This window comes from Gracilinanus agilis, chromosome 3 (assembly GCF_016433145.1).
Source record: "Gracilinanus agilis isolate LMUSP501 chromosome 3, AgileGrace, whole genome shotgun sequence".
NCBI classification, from domain to species: domain Eukaryota; kingdom Metazoa; phylum Chordata; class Mammalia; order Didelphimorphia; family Didelphidae; genus Gracilinanus; species Gracilinanus agilis.
In genome coordinates, this window is record NC_058132.1 from 424,108,479 (window position 1) to 424,131,978 (window position 23,500).

Genomic DNA, 23,500 nt, shown 5'->3' on the forward strand with positions numbered 1-23,500 from the left:
TGGGGGGGGGGGGGGGGGGAGGGGGTGTGAAGGGATAGGAGGAGCATGAATCAGGTAACCATGTTAAAAATGTATATTAATAAATGTTATTAAAAAAAATCACCCTAAGGGCAGCTAGGTTCCTTAGTGGATAGAATATCAGACCTGGAGACAGGCAGTTCTGGGTTCAAATCTGGCCTCATATATTTCCTAGCTATGTGACCCTGGGTAAGTCACATAACTCCAATTGCGTAACCCTTACTCCTCTTCTCTTTGGGACCAATACTTCATATTAACTCTAAGAAAGAAAGCTGTTTTTTTTTGTGTGTGTTATTTTTTTTTTAGCCCAAAGGAAAGGAAGTCTGCCAAAGAAGAAGGACTTGAACTTCTCCAGAAAGTCCTTTGTGGTAGGCAAAGACTTTTAATACCAAGATAACTCTGGGGAACAAATAAAGGCTGGAGGAGGTCAGTGGATCAGATCATTCTCTCATCAAGTAAATCCTCCCAGAAACCACTGCAACAGAAAGTCTTTCCCCTTCCTAGAGTGGTCTTGATTTGTCATAAATTTGACTTTAGAAAGGTTAGACACCTGGCCTGAGGAGTCATGCAGTTGATTAGCAAGAGCAAACATTTTCCACTAATATTGAAGTCTGTTATTTTACCATTTGGGGACAAATTAAGGGCCACATAACTACTCCTAACTAATCTCAACCACAGGGATAAAGAAAGTTTTAAAAAGCATTAATGAGGCCAATAATTGATATCACTCCCCTTAGGCCTGGGCTTCTTGTTCTGTAACATTGCAAGGGCAGAAACAGCTGTTAACAATGGACATAACTTTCTCCAGATCCTTGTTTTCCACTGTTTCATCTGCATTCCTAATAGACAACTGTAATGCAGGGTAAAGGTAGATGATATAAGAGCAGCCAAGGGGCCTTAGGCAGATGTTTAAGATGGTATGTGAAGGAGGGGGTCCTACACCAAAGCTGAATGAGAGTTAGATAAACTCCCTCACCAGCAAGGCCAAGATCTCTTTAAGCTCAGGATTCTCTGCCACTGCCCCTGGGGTTGGAACCAATCTAATTGGACAGTTGGTACTGTTTCCAGGATGGAGGTTGGGACTTCCTGAAATGAAACTTGCTTGATAAGGCTGGCCAACTAAAGGTATAATTCAGATCTGACTGCAGATGATAAATGCCTGTTGATAAGGTAAGGCAATGGCTTCAAAGACCTTTAAGCTTGAGGTTAAAATAGGTTTATTGGTAATTAAATTGAACCAGGTAAATGGGAGTTGGAAAGTAGGTGAAGGTAAGCTAAAGGATCTTGGCTAAATTATATCACTAAACTACTTTAGAAACACAGATTGATCTTTCCTAGGCACAGAAATATGAGAAAGCCTTGAGGGCAAATCCCAACAACCAGATGGTTGCTGACAGATGCTGATGACTTGATATTTGAATTAGATCTCTTGTTTATAATAAAGGTTGCTGGGTATGCCAAAAAGCTGTTGAAATTGGCTACCAATGGTAGTTGTTCCTACCTACCTAACAAATCTACCCAAAAAAAAAAACCCAGACCTCCCAGGGCCCAACTCTCCACCCTTTTCCTCTCTAACCCTGGAGTTCAGAGACAGAAGTAGTCAGGGGTTTGGGGACCCCTTTTTAAACCCTCACCTCAAAGGTCACCCTGGCACCCAGCCTGGGTCCTCTGCCAGGTTCTGTGTTCTAAAGTGGCAACTGCCAACTTGTACCCCCATGAAAAATGGTTGCAGGTTTCTGCACATAACACAACACAGGATTGTTGTAAGAGGAGGTAGGATGACAAAATATTCCATCTTCTGTCATCTCTATCACTGGAAAAGAAAAATCTGTCACCACCCTAACATTGTTTGTTTTGAAGTATATGGAATGGTTCCGTTAACTCCAAGGATTTTCATTTGGCCTCACCCACAGTAATCTGCTTAGATGATTTTAAAATGCTTACAGATGCTGACCCTCAAAAGCACATCTTTCCTCCTTGGTCAAATCTCTACAGCCTCTCCTGAAAAGAACAGGGCTTTTAGAAAATGTCTCAGGCTAAAAAGTAGGGCTGAAGGATCCTTTAGAATCTTGTTGCTAAATTGTCCTTTATGGCTTTACTAGTATCCTCATGGGCTTGCCATCAATCACCCCATGTTCCAGGAGTCATACATAAAACCCCTCCAGGAAAGAAGGCAAGTATCTATGAGGGCAGCAGACTCTGAGATATGAACCCCATTTCCAGAGAGTCTATTTGTGCTGATAGCAGTATTTGGCCAAAATACAGTTGTTCCCAACTCCTTTTCAACTTTCACCAGGTGATCAGCTCTCATCTTTGAAGTTGTTTGGCAGGGTAGATCCAGAGCTAAATTCTGAAGCCATTCTGGTGAGGCTCCACTGAGAAAGCAGAATTCAACTGACCCTGAGGCAGGTTGGTCATAGGGTATAAGATTCTATGAGATTCCCTTTCTCATCTATCAAACTTACTTTCTTTAAGTACTTTGCCTCTTCCCATACAGATCTTTGTGGGGATCTAGCTGTGACAATAATTCATCTTCATGGGATCAGATGAGAATAATTCCCTATCTCAACCACCTAAAAAAGAAAGAAAAAATGGGCTTTGTCTAAAGATTCTAATAAATTTAATTAACTATAACAATAAGTCCTCAAAAAGCTCACCTGCAAATCAAAGAAAATCCTCCAGAGAATACAAGCACTGTACTAATTAACATCACACAATTAGGAGTCAATGCTTTAACGATTCATCAGGTTTCTGTTTAAACTTCTCATGCAATCTGCCCAATTCCTTGATGAAGACCTACCTACCTCTTGCTCTCTTGGCTCATGGAATCACCCTGCTCCCTGGAACAGCAAAAAAATTATTCCGGGACTTTTTGTCATACTGAAAGTTCCAACTACATTGCTCTTTTCTGTGCTCATTCTCCTGCCTCATGGCTCCAAACTCAGTGAAATTCAGTAGGACTGGAACCCAGTTTTCTTGGTCTAAGACTGTGTCCCTAGTCCTATCAGAAAAGGACAATTTGCTTATATAGTCAATTCCACTAGCTGCTCCTGTTTTTTAACTTTTTTTTAATTAACTAATTTGTTTTATTGTTACACTAAAATTCCCAGGTATCTCCCATCTTCCCTTTCTTCCTCACACTAGAGAAAGCATTTTTTAATGAAAAGAACTATGTACATATAAAACTGTGTTACTTATTTCTATTTATCAGTTCTTTCTCTGGAGGAAGATATATAGAAGTTATTCTTCAATCAATATTTCCATTGCTGTATATAATGTTCTATTGGTTCTTCTCATTTCACTCATCATAATTTCATGTAGGTCTTTCTGTATTTTTCTACATTTAGCCTATTCATCTTTTCTTACAGCACAGTAGTATTCCATCACAATCATATGCTACTTATTTGACCATTCCCCAATTGAGGGGCATCCCTTCACAATTTCTAGTTCATTGCCACCCAAATTCCTCTCCTATCCATAAATCTTATAGATAATATGCTCTTCATTTTCACTGTACATTCCCTTAAAGCTGAGATCTGTCTCTTGTTCAATAAACTAAGCTAGTTAACTTTTAGTCCTTTTATGCTAGCTGTCCAACTTTTGCAGAATGGTCAACAACAAGAGAATATCGAAAATGATACTTTATTTATCTTCTCAAGTAACCTCTTCAAGAACTCACTGATCTAAGTGCTCTGTATGAGTGGCAGCATTCTTCCTTCCCCATGGAGAGGATTTCCTATATATGATTAGAAGCCACTATGCAACATATGGCCATCCATTCATCCCATTCACTATATTTACAGCAGCACTTTTTGCTATGGCAAAGAATTAGAAATGACTAAAGAACAAATGGAACATTATTGTATTGAAAGAAATAACCAAAGGTATGGAATAAAAAAAAAAAAAGGGAAAACTTGTATAAATTGATTCCAAGTAAAATGAGTAGAACGAGAAGAACTATTTATACAAAGGCTATACCACCACGAAATTAAGCAGTTTTAAAGGCTTAAGAGAACATTGATCTGCAATATACAAAATAAATGCACATAAATCATCAGCATTTCTACATATTTCCAACACATCACAACAGCAAGAGGTAGAAAGAGAAACACCATTTAAAATCACCCTAGACAATATAAAATACTTAGGAATCTATCTACCAAAACAAACACAGGAATTATATGAAAACAACTACAAAACACTTTCTAAACAATTAAAACTAGATCTAAACAATTGGAAAAACATTGATTGCTCATGGGTAGGAAGAGCTAACATAATAAAAATGACCTTTCTACCCAAATTAATTTACCTATTTAGTGCCAAACCTATCAAACTACCAAAAAACTTTTTTACTGAATTAGAAAAAACTATAACAAAGTTCATCTGGAATAACAAAAGATCAAGAATATCAAGGGAAATAATGAAAATAAAATGTGAAGGAAGGGGGCCTGGCAGTACCAGATATTAAACTGTACTATAAAGCAGTGGTCATCAAAATGGTATTGTACTGGCTAAGAGACAGAAGGGAGGATCAGAGACTTGGGGTAAGTGACATCAGCAAGACAGTGTATGATAAACCCAAAGAACCCAACTTTTGGGACAAAAATCCACTATTTGACAAAAACTGTTGGGAAATTTGGAAAACAATATGGGAGAGATTAGGTTTAGATCACAACCTATACCAAGATAAATTCAGAATGGGTTTGGAATATAACTTGGAATATAAAGAGGGAAACTATAAATAAGTTAAGTGAACATTGAATAGTTTACTTGTCAGATCTCTGGGAAAGGAAAGATTTTAAAACCAAGCAAGAGTTAGAGAAAATTACAAAATGTAAAATAAATGATTTTGATTATATCAAACTAAAAAGATTTTGTACAAACAAAAACAATGTAGCCAAAATCAGAAGGGAAACAACAAATTGGGAAAAAATCTTTATAACAAAAAACTCTAACAGGGGTCTAATTACTCAAATATACAAGGAGTTAAACCAATTGTATAAAAAATCCAGCCATTCCCCAATTGATAAATGGGCAAGAGACATGAATAGGCAATTTTCAGATAAAGAAATCAAACTTTCAATAAGCACATGAGAAAGTGTTCTGAATCTCTAACAATTAGAGAAATACAAATCAAAACAACTCTGAGGTATCACCTCACACCTAGCAGATTGGCTAAAATGAAAGAAGGGGAGAGTAATGAATGTTGGAGGGGATGTGGCAAAACTGGGACATTAATGCATTGATGGTGGAATTGTGAACTGATCCAACCATTCTGGCTGGCAATTTGGAACTATGCTGAAAGGGCTATAAAAGAATGCCTGCCCTTTGATCCAGTCATACCATTGTTGGGTCTGTACCCCAAAGAGATCATAGATAAACAGACTTGTACGAAAATATTTATAGCTGCGCTTTTTGTGGTGGCAAAAAACTGGAAAACGAGGGTATGTCCTTTAGTTGGGGAATGGCTGAACAAATTGTGGTATATGTTGGTGATGAAATACTATTGTGTTCAAAGAAATAATAAACCAGAGGAATTCCATGTGAACTGAAAAGACCTCCAGGAATTGATGCAGAGTGAAAGGAACAGAGCCAAAAGAACATTGTACACAGAGGCTGATACACTGTGGTAAAATGGAATGTAATGGACTTCTGTACTGGCAGCAATGCAATGACCCAGGACAATACTGAGGGATTTATGAAAAGGAACACTACCCACATTCAGAGGAAGAACTACAGGAGTGGAAATAGAAGAAAAACAACTGCTTGAACACATGGGTTGAGGCATATATGATTGGGGATGTAGACTCGAAACTACCACACCAATGCAACTATCAACAATTTGGAAACAGGTCTTGATCAATGACACATGTTAAAACCAGTGGAAATATGCATCAGCCATTGGGGGGGGGAGCTCAGGGGGTGAAGGGGAAAGTAAGAGCATGAATTACGTAACCATGTTAACTTTTCTGAAAAATAAATATTAATAAATGTTTAAAAAGAGAGAACATTGATCAATGCAATAAGTAATGCAGGTCCTAAAGATTAATGATGAAGCATGCCTCCTTCTTGTTAGAAAGCTCTTGGACTCTGTGAGGGGAAATATGGATATTTCGAGACATAAACATTACAATACAATTTTGTTTTGCTTTTCCCAAATATTTGTTAAAAAGGAGAGCTTTTGTGAAGGGGTAATAAGTAAAGAATGGAAAGATACAAAAATTTTAAAAGAGAAAAGCATCAATAAATACTTTTTGAAAATACATAAAGCAGACAAGTAGAGAATTGGAGAAAGCATCAGGGAGATAGGAAAACCAAGAAAGACAAGGTGGCCAGGTTTAGTAGTACCATATATAATTTAGTGTAAATTAAAAGGAACAAACTATAGTGGATTTGCAATTTCATGAAGAATCTGTATTTTCTGGCTTTTGTATATGGAAATGTTGATGAATATGATTTTCTAGTTTATGAAAAGAAAAAAATTACCTGGAATACCTAGTTGTTTTTCAAGTGCAAAGAGAAGGAAAAAAAAATTATTTGCTTATTTTCTTAATTGATAAATTTTGTTTTCATATAAGTCATCTCTAAAACCTTGTAAATAAACTACCTAAAATTCAAATTCAGTCAAATAAAAAACATTTATTAAGTGCCTACCATGTAAGTACTATGTCACATGCTAGAGATACCCCCCCCCAAAAAAAAGCAACAGTTCTTGTGCTCAAGATACTTATATTCTTCTAAGTTAATAAAACACAAAGAGAAAATATATCCTCCTAGGTTCACAAAAAATAAATTTAATACTTTTACAAAATGTGATACAGAGGAGGGCTTCACAGTTTGCAAGCTTTTGCTGAGTGCTTATGTCAGTTAAGAGGTTTTAGAATCTTGGAAGAGTTTCAGTTGGACCTGGGAACTCATAGAGGGAACCAGGGTCCAGCGGAGCTCCTTCTGGGGATAGAAACCTTAGCCTAGTTTTGCAGTTTTTTGAAATTTGTTAATTTAGATAAAACCTTTGAATCTCCCTACCCTACCTCATTTTCTACCTTCATTTCCCTTACCTAAATGTCTGAGAAGAGTGAATAAGGAGAGTGAATCAGAGAGTTAGTTCAAATCTGTGAGAGTTTAGCCCTACCCTTGCAGTAATATATCTAGGGAAGTTTTGTATCCAACATCCTAATCCCTTTTGATTTCAACATCACCTTGAGAGCTGAGTAAAGGCATATCCTTTCTCAGTCTCCCATTCCTGCTTCCCTTCCCCCACCTGAGGTTTCTCTAAGCTGCTGTTAGTGCTTTCTTGATCCTTTTACCCTGACAATCTATCCTGAGAAGACAATAAACCCCTTTGTGTTTAAACAGACCTTTTGGTTACTTCATTAGTTAATTAGTAAGAAAGGGAAGAAGAGGAATAGAATCAACATACTCTGGGTTTGAGGGAAGCTGGGGTATCCATTTTGAAGGAAGTGTAACTTCAAACCCAGCCCCTTCCTGTGATACTAACTACAGCCTGTAGTCAATTTCAATCTGTCTTGGCTCATTCTAACTTGGCTGTATAGTGTCTTTTACTTGAAGGGTTCAGTCTGTTTCCCTTCAGTGTTTTGTCTTTAGCCTAAGTTCCAGTCTGTATTCCCTTACTGTTTGCCTGTTTAGATTAGTTCATCCTCTCCCTGGCAATCCTTGTTACTTCAGTATTAAACTCCCTGAACTCAGACATTCCCTTATTTCCTAACACCTCAACTACCATCCTTCATCATTGAACCTTCCTCATCCATTATATTGCCTTAACTTCTCTATTACCTAGTCTATTCCCTTATTTACCTCTAGCCTTGGGTCCCTTGCCTTGTCTTAGTCCCTGATCCTACCAGTTATTACCCCTAGCTTCAGCCTCATATTATATCCTGCACCTCCCTATTACATCGTACCTTAATCTCATATTGCATCTTTCCTAAGTCACCTATAACATCTGGCGAGCACAGTCAACAAAAAAACCTACAATCTTCTAAACCAAAAGAAAATGAATCTGGCAAGAATGACATTTGTGTTAGGCAGTTTTTCCTTACTGGCTTGGTCTTTTATGCAGGGATTATACCACTTTTTGCTGGTAAAGGTACCAAATTTAATACAACAAATGATGAAATTTATGATTATTATAAATGGTTTGCCTTTACATTAGCCGAGTGTATATGCTTTATACCCACAGCTGTGGTAATTATTCTGTCTCTCTGGCACTTTATGACAATCTCAAAAGCGGTTCTGACTCATCTATACAATTACTACAAGGCATCTTCTCCAAAAGTTGATACTGAATGCATGGAACTAGTAGAAAACATCAAGCTACTGTTCCAGGTGTTGAAACAAATACGTGAGGGCAAAGAACTAAATAAACACACGATCCTACAGTTAGAAATAGTGGAATCCAAATTTTTAGGGCAAAAGGACACCGAGAAAGAGCAACCTATCCAAAATGCTGTGGTCTCTGTACTCCCAATAGTGGACAAGACTATTGTTCAGCCTGGAGAGGGGGTGGTGCACGTTAAGACATACAAGGCATTCACTCCTAGTGATATGGAAGTTTTGAAAAGGCGTTTCCCTAAGTTCTATGAGAAACCTTATAAGAGTTTAAAAGAATTAAAAAAGGGTGTTCACTCTTTTTAACCCTAGTTTCGATGATGTCGAATTTCTTTTGGGGGAATTTTACTCTCCCTCAGAAAAGGAAAAATTCCTCAATGAAACTAGGACGAATCCCAATTTAGTCACAGCCACAGGTTCATCAGGACCTGGATTTCACACAACACACTAACATGAGATATTTGTTAAGATGCAGAGCAGATCTTATCGAAGCAATGAGATTACACACAAAAAGACCAAATGCCTAGCAGAAATTCAAAAAACTGAGGGAAGGGGAAGAAGAACACCCGAGTAGTTTTTTGGATAGAGTCATTGAAGCTGCAGAAACAATTCTAGGACTTAGGGACACACATGCCCAGGATACAATTGATCATATAAGGAGACAATTTGTAAAGGGAACCTCAATCCCGATACAAAAGTTGTCCACAGTGGGAATCACTACCACTGGAGGATATTAGGCAACATGCGGCATATATACATGATACAAGACTGGATAGGCAATCTGATAATGATAAAGATGAGGTCATAGCAGACATAAAGCGCCAATTAAAACAGGCAAGACATGAGAAGGAGATAGAGGAGGTAAAGAATTTTGCTCTCCAAACAAGTAGAAATCAATTTAGACAACCTGCTAACAACACCCAAAAATCAAAATCATCCCCATAATGCTATTTATGTGGACGGATTGGGTATGTCATTCATGTTTGTAGATTTAAGCAACAAATAGATTTTTCAAGAAACAATAATCAAAGAGATAACAGAAAGATGTTTTATAATTCAAAATAGGCTAAGAATAATGAATCCAAAAGACATGATAAGAATAAACATGAGGGTGCATGCTGCAATCATGCATGTAAAAAATACAGTCAAACACCTTCATTAGATGACATGGAGAGATATGTACTGTTTGTTTTAAATTCAGGGAAGTGTCTAGCAGACACCCTATGGGCATGTGAGGGACTTTGAAACTACATTTCCCATGATTCCTCATGGCAAACAGGAAGTATGATGATGTAAGAGAGGATATAAGACTCCTGGGTTAGGAGGAAAGGGCCCTCTTAGTTACCTGAGCGCGCCATATAAAAGGTAAAAATGGCTGAGGCAATGTGAATTCTTACAGGCACATGGTCTAATGATTTTATCCCTATCAGCATGGCCTTAATTAAACTACTAATTTCTCTTATTATGTTAGTCTTTATCATTTTTAATCATAACAATAATGGCAACCACAAGGTCGAAATTTGAATTCTCAATTTTCCAGATAGCCTAAAGAGAGCCATGCCTGTTTTTTGGCCATCTTGCTCTGCTCTTTTGGGCAATTTTTTAAAAAAGGAAAGTGGCTTTCCTCACCATGCTTTCGCTATAAGCAACAGCATGTTTTTGCCTCCCGTGGGACTCAGCCAGCCAGTCCAGCCCAAACCACCTTGGGAGGTCAGGCCAGCTGATTCTAGCTTCTGGCTTTAAAACCAAAACGCCTGTGCCCAGCCAGTGTGCCTCTGCCGCTGCTTCTGACTCCTGACCTGGACTCCATCCCTGCCGGGCCTGCCGGTACAGACCACTACCTCACATTCCTGCCTACTCTGATCTCCGCCGCTTTTCCTGACTCACTAGAGCAGACCTCTTCTCCCTTCCTGCTTTACTGAATCCTGAGATTTCCGAGGAACGACCCCCGTCCTGACTTGACGAGTTCCGCCATTTCAACTTCAGCTCTGCCGCTAAAGTCTTGGGAAGTATATTCCTCTTTCTCCCTACTCTCTTGCCTTTCCATGTGTTTCTTCTAAAAACATACCTAGACATGGGAAACCGCCGCCCACAATTTCTACTTGTGGATTTTCTACAAAACTGACCTAAGCTTTTCTCTAGCCCCGAGCCCAAGACCCGACCCCACGTGGACCTTGAACTAGTGATTACTCTTCATCGGACGCATGGCCTATTCAAACTTTTGCGATTATTAAAAACTAAAACTCAGGGGAAGAAATTCACCCCATACCTGCTCGGAACTTTGAACTAAGAGCAGAAAATGATTATAAAAAACCTTAAAAAAAAAAAAATTTTCAGAACTGAATGACTTTTAAAGAGACTGTATCTTACTGCATTTTGCTAATTAGTTTTGTGAATTAATCTTGCTTATTTCGTTGATTTTCCTGTCGCACTGAATCATTTTAAGCTAATGAAGTTTCTGCTTATGATTTCATTATATTTCCTAATTTACTTAAAGCTTACTGTATCAAAAACACTGCGGTTATAACATCTTATAGGAGTACATGTCTTTTAAATTTTATTCTGTCTTGGTAATTGTATAGAACCTTGGAAGTTTCCATGCCTTGAGAATTAACTTGTAATTTTACATGAGGTCTTTTAACTTTTACTTTAGATCCTAAAGAATTGTTGTCTTAAAGGATAAGCTTTTATATATTTTATTATAAGAGAAAATATTGCCTTAAATGGGTAGAAGCATAAAATTTCCTACCCGGGATTGTTTTTAAAAACAGGAAGCCAAGGAGCTCCAGTATATTCTTATCTGAGGATGATTTAGACCAGAAGGTTTCTTTTTTTAAATATCAGATTTTGCTATGGAAGCAGTAACAGAATTTGTTGAGAAACTCTTAGCCAAGATTTAAAAGTTATAACAAGTATATGATTTTTAAATATCATTGTTTATTGTTTTAAAATGTGCTATTGGAAATTATGGTACTCTATTTGAATATGCATTGTGAATCTTCTATTTTGTAAAATCCTTCACTAGTCCTAAGATATATATATATTTTTTTAATTTTTAAAAACATTTTTTAATCAGAGCAACTGATTTTTTCTCATCTTGTACTGGGAGTACATATATAATCATTATTTATCCTTTTTCTGATTCTACAGCGACATAAGCTTAATGCGAACACCTAAAGAGCCTGAGACTGAGAATATGGGACTGATTGAATGCCTTTCGTTCTGATTCCAGGAGAAGGGAACATAAAAGCCGTTAATTAGTGCTAAGAAAGCACATGGTCACTTGACTAAAAATCTGCATGGATTGCAGAGGTCTATGCCAATACTTTAGGGCTTGAAATCGGGGTTTGAGTCCTGGAGTCCCAGTCTTTTCTAAAACGTTAGAGGACGTGGGTCCCCTCAATTTGAATTCCTAGTAATGCACCTAAGATTGGTTATTTATTTGGCTCACTTCCCTAAAAAGCTGATGCCAAATCAGATCAGAGACATTTCCCTTAAGTCCTGGCCCTGAATGGGTAATAGCAAACTGCTTAAATCACTTTCATTGGGCCTTGTTTCAAAAGCCTGTTATAAGTTTATTTTCCTTACATTTTTGCACATTTTACATTCATTCACAAGTTAATTTTTTCTTTTTTTTCTTGAATTTTATTCTTTTTATTTTACCGATTGATTTCATACAACCCCCGTGATTCAGCCATGCATCTGTAGGTGACCTGAGGTACCCATTTTAAGGAAAAAAGGTGTGTTTAGAATTTTCCTCAGGGGGATGTGTGTTACATTTTTAAAACAAAAAATACAAAAAATATATGTATATTTAACTCTTTTAGGAGTAATTTCAGGGGGAAATGTATGATTCTTAGAAGGAAATGTATGTTTTATAATCTATAATGTTTAGTTTAAATTCTTTTGAGAATAATTTCAGGATAAGGATTTTGCCATCTCCCCAGAATGCAGATGATGAACCTGTTTGGTGAAGATACCATGAAGATGCCTGAAAAGCCTTCACTGTACCATGAAGACCAAAATTGAACTTTGGGGTGCAGTTGATTGAACTATGGGGAGTTAAACAGCTGAATGCAATTTGTTCTAATTGTACACTGTTATAACAATAGGGGACTGCCCCCAAATTGGTTTTTGTCAATGCGGCTAGTTTTATCCATTTGTTCGTCTATTTCTTTTATCCCCCAAATTCCTGAAATTAAGTTGTCTATGTTTACAGATCCAGCGAAGAAAAAGGACCAACCTTTTTTATGCCGAACCTTGGGGGAAATGTTTGTTTTAAATTCAGGGAAGTGTCTAGCAGACACCCTATGGACATGTGAGGGACTTTGAAACTACATTTCCCATGATTCCTCATGGCAAACAGGAAGTATGATGATGTAAGAGAGGATATAAGACTCCTGGGTCAGGAGGAAAGGGCCCTCTTACCTACCTGATCGCGTGATATGAAAGGTAAAAATGGCTGAGGCAATGTGAATTCTTACAGGCGTGGTCTAATGATTTTATCCCTATCAGCATGGCCTTAATTAAACTAATAATTTCTCTTATTATATCAGTCTTTATCATTTTTAATCGTAACAGTACAAATGGGAATGAAACCGAAGAAATCATTATGAATCGAGATTCCTGATTTAAAACCTATTGATCAATGTAATTTGGGTGTGGCAGAGTCTAATAGAAGTGAGGAAAGCAAAATGGGAAATCTGGGCAAACTAGAGCAAGTGTCTAAAGTAATCTACACAGAAGATACACATAGATCTGTGGTAGATAATGAGCAATGGGAAGAGATAATGCAAATGCACAAAGAAATCTTTGGCATTAAGGAGGATGATTATATAAGGGATCAGCTTTCTCATTCCATATCACGCACATTGGGTGAGAAGCATAAAGATCAATCAGGCCATTGCAACAACTCACATCGACAGATTTTGCAAACTGGTTTAGAATCATCAAGAACTCAAATTCCTCTCTTTATTCCAAGTATAAAGCAAAGGGGCAACTTGGATAAAGAACATTATGATGAGGATTTACAAAGTTTCCAGAAAGGAACACTTTCAGTAACCTTGGGGAAATTAGATGGAAAAATTCTTTCCCGTTCAATTGCTTTAGACCCAGTATCACAGTTAGAGCTTAAAGAGCAAAAGAGTCTAGATGTTGGCAAGAACTTGATTTTAAAGAAACAACCCACTGAATTGCAAGATGATAGCAGCTGTGTAGGAAATGCAAAATCCACCTTTCTCAACCCCTTAGCTACAGAATTTCATCCTAAATTTTGGAGAAGAAATAGGGAACAGTTGTTATCTCCTGGAAACGGTGTGGCTAAGCATAGCATCAATGAAACTGTTGCTGTGATTGATAACAAAAATCATCTGATGTCAGTCACAAAAACAGTAGGGCCAAATAGGGAACATCAGTTAGCTTTTTTTTTTTTTTTTTTTTTTTTTTTTTTTTTTTTTATTTTAAACCCTTAACTTCTGTGTATTGACTTATAGGTGGGGTCAGTTAGCTTTTGAATCAGTAGTTGTACCCGAAGTGTTGAAGGGAACACAATCTAACTATCATACACTCCTGGATACTACTGAAGGGAAAACTGCTGATTTGAAGCTTGACAATTCTTTAAATAGCAGAGTGGAAGGTAAATCAAATCAAACCTCCATTTCTGAAGCCCTTAATGAAAGCCAACATGAAATTTGCAAAAATGACAATGACTTACAAGCTCTCAATGAGAGAATGCTCTTTAAGCCTGCTTTCTGTAATCCTGATTCTAAATTGAACTTGCCTAATGGTTCTATAGGAAGTTTGGGTTTAGAGACAAAAGACCATACACAACACAGAATTAATAATAAGTGTACACAGAATACTGAGGATTCTTTATTATCCCTAGTGCCAGTGAAGTCCAATGACAGTGGAGAACCATTAGTTACCCTAGAAATCAGGGGGGGGGGGCCGGGGGGACTACTGGACATGGGAGCAACTTGTTCCGTTCTATGAGAACCACCTGAAGGATGTCAATTTCAAGGCAGTTTAAGAGTAAGAGGAGCTTCTGGGGTAGCACAACAAGTCCCGAAGCTAAAAGTTAAAATGCTAAAATTTGGACCTCTAATTCTGGAACACACACTGATGCCATCATGTCCTTCAAACCTCCCGGGAAGAGATCTCCTATGCAAATTGGCTGCAACCATCCAATGTCAACCAGATGGACAAATTTATTTACACATACCCAAGAGATCTCTGAAACACCATCCCATTTTATTTTTAGACACATGTAGTGAGGAACCATCATACCAATCAACTGATAACATCTATGAGGTTCCAGATGACATTCCAGATTATGTGTAGGCTAAAAATTCAAATGAGGTGGGCAGGATATTGTCAGCGGAACCAGTAAAGATAGAGGTAAAAGAAAGCCCTCCTCTCTGTATCACAAAAATCAATAGAATAACATTCATGGAAAAGAAATAAATAAAACAGCATGAAAAATTTTGACTGATAAAACTATAAACTTCTGTAATTTACTATTGTCAAATAAAAAATGTAGGCAGGTTGGGGGCAGCTGGGTAGCTCAGTGGATTGAGAGTCAGGCCTAGAGACAGGAGGTCCTAGGTTCAAATCCAGCCTCAGACACTTTCCAGCTGTGTGACCCTGGGCAAGTCACTTGACCCCCACTGCCCACCCTTACCACTCTTCTACCTATGAGCCAATACACAAAAGTTAAGGGTATAAAAAAAAAATGTAGGCAGGTAAATTATTCAATAGTTCATCATCCAACTAGATTTAAAATCTTATTTAAAATGCTCTATTACTACCTCGTGAATATTGTTTTTGAAATCTCTACTTTATTTGTGGTGTTCAAGCTTTATCAGGTTACCCCAGGTATGAATAAAAAGGACCATTTCTACTTGTTTCTATACCTTTTAACCTATGTAGATAGATAGATAGATAGATAGATAGATAGATAGATATACATACATACATACACACATACCTCTTAACCTTTTAAAAAAAGCTATTGCCAAAGAAAAGCCAAGTTTTTTTCTTTTTCTTTTTGTCTCTTCCTCCTTATCATATGATATCAATATAAATATCCATTGTGTATTATTTAACTTTTATTAGATATTGTATTGTAATATTGTAGTACTCAGTTATAATTCTTTAAATGTTGTCTTCTTTATTCTGCACTCCACTTAACATGATTTCCATATTTCTAAAATAATCCATATTTCTATTAATCATCTTTATGACAGCTTTTTGTGCAATCCAGACTTAGGATTATATTAGTGTAGGAATCTACAAAGTATCTATAATAATGATGAAGCGAAGAAGCTCCTCAACCAATGGAAAGCTGCATCTGCTTTACATTTACTCTTAGCAAGTTGCCTCAGGCAATCAGACTATTAATTACTCATTTATTATTCCCTAAGATACTGTAATATTCTAATACTTTCATTTACCACAACTGTTCATCCATTCCCTAATAAATGTTCACATAGTCGAAATATCTACAAAACTCTAGCAATGAGATTGAAACACACATAATACTTAGAAAACCAGTTTTCATTATAAAAATTAGTGAAAATGCACTTACCAAACTTCCAGAGAAAAACAGTTGCAATAACAGCACCAACTAGTATTACTCCAATGCTAATGGCGACACATACTGCTTTCTTAGTTCCTAGAATAAGGGGGGCAAAGGAAAGCATGAAACAAAGCCAGACTCTCATAAAACTCATCTCCCCACATGATGAAACTTATTAAAAATATACTGAGCTTTAAAAACTTAATTTCCAGTTTTTATTCAAATGTGTCTTAAGAATTAAAACAATATTACCTGTATATGTACCTTCTCATCTACCTATGCATTTGTAAGAAGAGCAACAAAAGACAATTTACTTGAACTATTTCACCAAATTCATGATCTTATCATTATGAGTATAATCTACATGATTACAATTCTAACCCATCCAACTTCTCATGCTATGGACGTTATCCATATACCTAAGCTAGAAGCCTTCCTCAAGTTTACCATAACTAAACTCTTAGAAGTAAATAACCAGGTATATTCCATTAAAGAGACCCCCTAAAAAGTAAAATGAAATATATTACAAATACTCTTAAAATATCTTACTATACTAGAGTGGAAAAACTATTATTAACAAAGCATTAATAGAAAAATAAGTATTTGTAGGAAACTTGAATACTAGGTATGTGACCATTCAAAGATAAAAAGAGTGAACCAGTAATTTTGTCCTAGGTTTTAAAGATTATAACAATAAGTAGCATATATGTGTATGTGTGCACACGCGCCCATACACACACACACGTATATATATAAACTGTTTGGGGATTCAAGTGATATCAAACCTTATAATACCATTTTATATCAGGCAAATCATGTCATCTCTCTGGATATCAGTTTTATCTTCATCAAAAATAAAGAAGTTGAGCTGTGTGACCCTGGCCAAGTCATTTAACCACCATTGCCTAGCCCTTGCCACTCTTCTGCCTTAGAACCAATACCCAGTATTGATTCAAAGATGGAAGGTAAGAGTTTAAAAATGAAATAAAATAAAATAATAAAGGAGTTGTACTAGATAATCTCTGTTCTGGTTCTAATATTCCATGCTTCTATAATTTCATTTATAGATCTTAGTGCATGACTTAAAAAGCTATAACTATTTTTAAAAGGGCTGATTTCAGATTCTAAAGATTTGGGTTGTATTCTGAGATCCAATTCTTATTTTTTATGTCATCTGAGGCAAGTCATTTAATTCTTTAAAAAAAAAAAAAAAACCTTACTTTCTATCTTAGAATCAATGCTAAGTATAGGTTATAAGGTAGAAGGGCTACACAATTGAGGTTAAGTGCCTTACTCAGGGTTACACAGTTAGGGAAGTTGTCTGAGGTCAAATTTCAAACCAGGACTTTCCATCTTCTGGCCTGGTGGCTTCAGTGAGCCACCTAGCTGCCTCAAGTCATTTAACTTTTGTGAACGTTTTCCTCATTTGAAAAACAAGGATAATAATACTTGCAATATTATCTCAATGGATTGTTATGAAGAAGCTAAAACAATAGAAATGAGAGCTATTATGTTTGTTTGTATTGGAAAACTAATAAATATCTTACTCTCTATAGCACTATAATAAAAATTATTCATTCTTAGAGTGTCTTGAGTTTACAACAATCCTGTAAGTCAGATAATATAAGAGTATTATCTTTGTTCTAATAATAAAACAGATTTAAAACATACTTCAAAAGCAGCTCTGGCTTTTATTTGGAACTAAAGAAAGGATATGTTTTCAAACAACACAGAGAGGAAAGTAAAAATACATATTAAGATAGCACCAGAAGTAATATAATATTAGAGCTAAATATGTCCATGCTTCTAATTTCTTAATGAGGAAACTAAGGATAAGTGAAATGACTTATTCAAGGTAACACTTATCCAAGCACTAGTATTGCAAAAAGAGTTCTAGATATAAGGTCAAGAGAAAATGAGGCTCAAATTCCACCTCTTATAAGTATGCTAACAAGATAGGTAGCCATGGGCAAGCCGATTAATTTTTTTTAAGCCTCAGATTTCTCATCTGTAAAATAGAAATAATTAGCTTCTAGAGAATCTACCTCAAAAAATTTTTGAGAATCAAACCAGATAATATAAAGCACTTTATAAGGCTTAAAGAATTACCTATGTTGGCTATAATTAGTGGCAGAAAATAGATGAACTATAACTATAGCCCAGCCCTATACTTCTTTGTACCTTCATTTACTTGGAAGAATGAGAAAAACCTTTTTAACTCTGATTCTCAGAAAAATACAAAAGAAGAATTGGTTAAGCTGTGAGTGGAACATAAGGGAAGTGGATATAAGTCCTTTTCTTTTTCTTTTTTTTTTTTAAACCCTTACCTTTCATCAATACTGTGTATTGGCTCCAAGGCAGAAGAGTAGTAAGGGTAGGCAATGGGGGTCAAATGACTTGCCCAGGGTCACACAGCTGGGAAGTATCTGAGGCCACACTTAAACCTAGGACCTTCCGTCTCTAGGCCTGGCTCTCAAGCCACTGAGCTACCCAGCTGCCCTATAAGTACTTTTCTAACTCACCTCTCACTCCCTCCTAGTAAAAGTTCTTTAAACAAAATTAATCCTCTGGTAACATTTCTGGCAAATATTTAAAAGGGGGACTTTCCAGAACATATACCTAAACAGTTCCAAATAATTGTGCTTTCTGTCCTCACGTAGAGATGATAATGCTAACTATTAACAGAAGGGCATATACTTTAATAACTGTTATTATGATTCTCAGCACTTGACAAAAGTGTGCTTTATTTGTAGAAAATAAAAGGAGGTATGGTTTAATTCACATCTGCAATTATACCAAATAGTATTGAACAAAGTAACTTATTTCTTTCATATCATTATGGAATCCTTACTGGAAGATGTGAGTCTCATCAGCTGGCCCAGATCTCCTTTTCTGCAATAGTTATTTAAATGAATACTTCTTTCTTTCTTGTCTCCATTTTATTAATTAAAACATTTTTTAAATTAAAAATAAAAAACTAGTTGAACTAGTAGAACTAGTTGAATTTCCAGAACCAAAAAAGATTTAGATATCCTTTGGAAGGGTGACTCATGTGGATTTTCTCCAAGGATCTTTGCTTTGTGCTATTACTATTTTTATAAATCATTTGGCTAAAGGCATAGATGATATGCTTACCAAATTTGTAATAATAGGACAACCAAATAATAAAAGACTAGAATGCTGTGCTGAATCAAATATGATACAATTTAATAGAAATAAATATGAAGTCAACTTCAAAAATCAACTTCAAAATACAAGATAGGGGAGATGAGCTAGATTTTTCAGGGGAAAAAAATGCTAGTGATTTTAGTGGACTGAAAGCTTAATTTGTGTCAGCACTCTTAAATCAACACTAAAAGTTAATGCAATCCTAGGCTATTTTGGGAAAGGCAGCGCTTTCAAAAATATAGAGGTAGAGGGGCAGCTGGGTAGCTCAGTGGATTGAGAGCCAGGCCTAGAGATGGGAGGTCCTAGGTTCAAATCCAGCCTCAGACACTTCCCAGCTGTGTGACCCTGGGCAAATCACTTGACCCCCATTGCCTACCCTTACCACTCTTCCACCTATAAGTCAATACACAGAAGTTAAGGGTTTAAAAAAAAAATAAAATAAAATAAAGAGGTAAAAGTTGTCTTCTGTTGCCTCTGCCCTGGTCAAACTGTAGCTGGAGATTTCGATTTTGATTTTGATTCTAGCCTCTGCATTTTAAGAAGGACACTGATAAACTGAAGCACATTCCAAGGAACGTAATCAGGATGGTGAAGGGTCTTGAATTGATGTCATAATTAGATATTTTGAAAGAACTAATGCTATTCAGTTTGAAAGAGAGAAAATTCAAGGGAGAAATGATAACTATATTAAGTAGTTGAAGGGCTGTCAAGTAAAAGAGAAATTCTATTTGTTCTGTTTTGTCTTAAGAGAGCAAAATTAGGAGCAATGGATGGCAGTTTTGAAAAAAGACAAATTTAGGCTTGATCTACCAGTTTAATGAACTTCCTAATGACAGAGGGAATTGTTTTTAGATCTCAATTAGACTAGACAACCAGAGGTCCCCTTTTACTCTGTGATTCTGAATTGGTGTTCCATTATTGCTAATGTTTTGTGCTCTACACAGTATATACTTGGTTTATATTCCTAAGTAGACTGCCCAGAATTAGGGTATTATAGGCAGTGATGTCTAGTAGAAAGAGAGCTGGACAAGTCAGATGACATAGATATAAATCCTAAGTCTGCAACTTAGTAATAATATGATCTAGGACAGATCCATTCACCTTATTGGATCTCTGTTTCTTCATATGTAAAATAAGTTGATTTAAAAGAGGTATTTAGATCCCATTCTACTCTAACATACAGCAATCCAATAAATGAAAAAGCTAACTGGTCTAGGTAGAGAACAAACTAATAGTCCTGTTATTCCCATATTTTTGCCAAATGAGCCTAATCAATACAGGCAACTTCCTAGTATAAACATAAGTGTAACCATAACATAGTTTGGGTGCCTGCAGGAAGGTAGAATGAATAACCCTACCATTCCAAAAGAGAAAATTCAAAGACAACTATTAGAGTAAAAGGTAGTAGAATAGATATGTGAAGAATGAATGAGTAGGAAGGCAGAAAGAAGGAAATGTTTAGTTCAAAGAGAATTCTGTAGGTTGAAGATAGAAGAAAAAACAAATAAGTTTGAAGTATAAAAAAGAATGAAAGTTACAGTCCAACCCCAGAAATCATATTTTCTTAAAGGTCCATCCCATGACCTACCACAAAGAAAATTTGTTATGCTGACTCCAAAGAAATAGTTGAAACATAGAAAGATATCAGTGGAATATTTCAATATCAGCTAATCTCACATAGAAATCCAAATCATTAGTCCCATATTAATAGAACTGATAAATACTTAAGCACTGGACTCGAAAAAAAAAAAAAAAGAAGATACTAAGGAAAAGTAAGATATAGCCCTTGCTTTCTAGAAGTTTATAATGCTACAAGGGATAAGACATACACATCTGAGAAAGTAAAGTAAGAGTGAAACAACATGTGATAAGTGTTCAAAAATAAAGGCTATGAAATTTAGGTTTGAGAGAGAACACTATGAGCTTGATCACTTCAAGAAGGCCTATGAAAAAGGTTAGATTAAATCTGGCTCTTGTAGGGTGAGAGTAGGATTTGAATACTTAGCAGAAATAGCATGAGCAAAGGTCTCAAGCAAGGAAAACAATGTGAGGTGGTAGTAGGATTCATGTTGGGGAAGAGAAAGAGAAGGTTGAATGGACAGGACAGGACAGGACAATAAACAAGCTTCTTAAATGGCACATTTATTTAGGGAAAAAAAAAAAAGTAAAAAAACAGATCATACTTGAAGTAAACACTATCCCAGATGAAGATTTAGGTTGTAAATGGACTGCTGCTGGTGTTGAAGTATGAGTAAGAACTCTTGGGATGTACTGTGGCACTGCTGAAGGACAATATGAAGCTGGGTAAGGTACATAAGCATTACTATTCACAAGGTGTCCTGGAGGATAATTTTCCAGTTGGTAACCATGGTTTTCATAATATGGTCCAAATACTGGTGGCCCCTAAATAATTGAGAAGGAAGAAAAAATGTAAATTTCTTAGTTGTCCTAAACAATTTTTAAAAATGACATCCAATTTTGACAAGTAAAAAAGCAATATCCATCTATACAATAAAAGTGATCTGACCAAAATCTTAAATATTAATAGCAATATTAAATCAATGTAATATACTTTAAGAAGAAATAAGAAAAATGAATTTATGATTATTTCATTTCATCAAATTTCCAGGAAGGCATTTAGCAACCTTATCTTCTATACCTAAGAAAAAAAATTCATTCTAACATTTGATAAGTACCTACTAAGTACAACGTGAGAAAGATAGCTTGGCATGGCAGTTACAGGGCTGGATTTGAAATCAGGAAGACATAGGTCCACCTTCAATTTACACTGATGGTTTGACTCTGGGTAAATAATTTTTTATGACCCAAGAAATTCTTAGAAGACCATGAGTTTTTAAACTATTTTATGAAAAAATGCTCCAAATCACTATTAATTATAAAATACAAATTAAAACAACTTTGAGGTGCCACCTCATATCTACCAGACCAACTGACATGACAAAAAAGAAAGCAATAGACATTGGAGATGTGGAAAAATTGGAACATGCAAACTGGAACCATGTCCAAAGGGTCACAAAACTGTGTATATTCTTTGACTCAGCACTACCACTACTAGGTCTGTGTCCCAAGGAGGTCAAATATAAGAGAAAAGGACCTACTTGTACAAAAATATTTATAGCAGCTTTTTTTGTGTTGACAAAGAACTGGAAACTGAAGAGATGTTCATCAGTTGGGGAACAGACAAACAAGTTGTGATTGTAATGGAATACTGTTGTGCCATAAGAATGGCAAACAAGATGATCACCAAAAAAAGCCCTGTAGTCTTCTATGATGTGATGCAAAGTGAAATGACCAGAACCAGGAGAATGTCATACACGCCAACAATAGTGCACTATAGCCAACTGTGAATGACCTATTATGAACAAGGCAAAATCCAGGACTACTCTGAGACTCATGACTATCTACCACTATAGAAAGGAGCTGACAAAGTCTGAATGTGGATTGAAGCATACCATTTTTCACTTTATTTCCTCTGTGAATTTTTCTCTAGTATAAGTCTTATTCATAGCATAATGGAAAAATAAATAATTTTTTAAAAGACTGAGTTATAGAGCACATCCCAATATAAATTAGTAAAGGCAATTCCTTACTAGGATTTTCTTTCATTGGTAATATCAACCATAAAAAAGAAAACAAAGAAAAAGTGTTTAGTGCTAGTGAATAAGGATTAAAATGACAGTTACTGCCTTCAAAATTTTTACAAAGTTATGGGGTCAAAGGATACTCAGATAAAGTACTCTAGGAAAACAGAAAGAACATTCAGCGGAGGGAATCAGAAAACAGACCAGGAGATGGAATCTTAGCAAATTCTTAAAAGAAGATAAGGATTATGAGAGGCAGAGATAATGTAGGATTGTACTGATATCTTTATAAAGATAATGAGCTAGGAAATGAATTGTTAAACTAGTAGCCCAGTTTGACTGTAACTAGTGTATGTATAATGACAGGGGAAAAGAACTAGAAGCTATCTTTTAGTAAGATTGCAAAGACAATCTGTTAGATTGAAGAGCATTTAATTCTAGAGATAATAGGGAGCAACTGGAAATTTTTAAACAGAGGTGAGGTATAACCAGTACTTAAAAAACATTATTTTGGTCTTTGTGTGAAGGATGAATTAGAAAAGGGAAAAAAAGAAGCTATTAGACAGTTATGACAAGAAATGCTCCTCCTCAATGATAGAGCTCTCTTCTTCCTCATACTACCTTATTTGCCAGTCAGCATACATGTTGTATACTACAGGTCAAGGGTCGGCAACCTTTTTGGCCTTGAGAGCCATAAACGCCACATTTTTTAAAATGTAATTTTGTGAGAGCCATACAGTGCTCAGTGTATATTCTTTGACTCAGCACTACCACTACTAGGTCTGTGTCC

At 36.1% G+C, this 23,500-nt stretch overlaps 1 protein-coding gene across 1 annotated transcript in view; it reads right to left on the minus strand.

Annotated features, from left to right (window-relative positions):
• The window catches only part of TMPRSS2 (transmembrane serine protease 2), a 90,147-nt gene that overhangs the window by 55,107 nt on the left and 11,540 nt on the right, over positions 1–23,500 (minus strand). The window contains exons 2-3 of the mRNA XM_044670314.1: positions 21,292–21,511; positions 15,950–16,036 (exon numbers count right to left, since the gene is read on the minus strand). Coding sequence (XP_044526249.1) covers positions 15,950–16,036; positions 21,292–21,511 — 307 coding nt within the window. The remainder of the gene's footprint in view (positions 1–15,949; positions 16,037–21,291; positions 21,512–23,500) is intronic.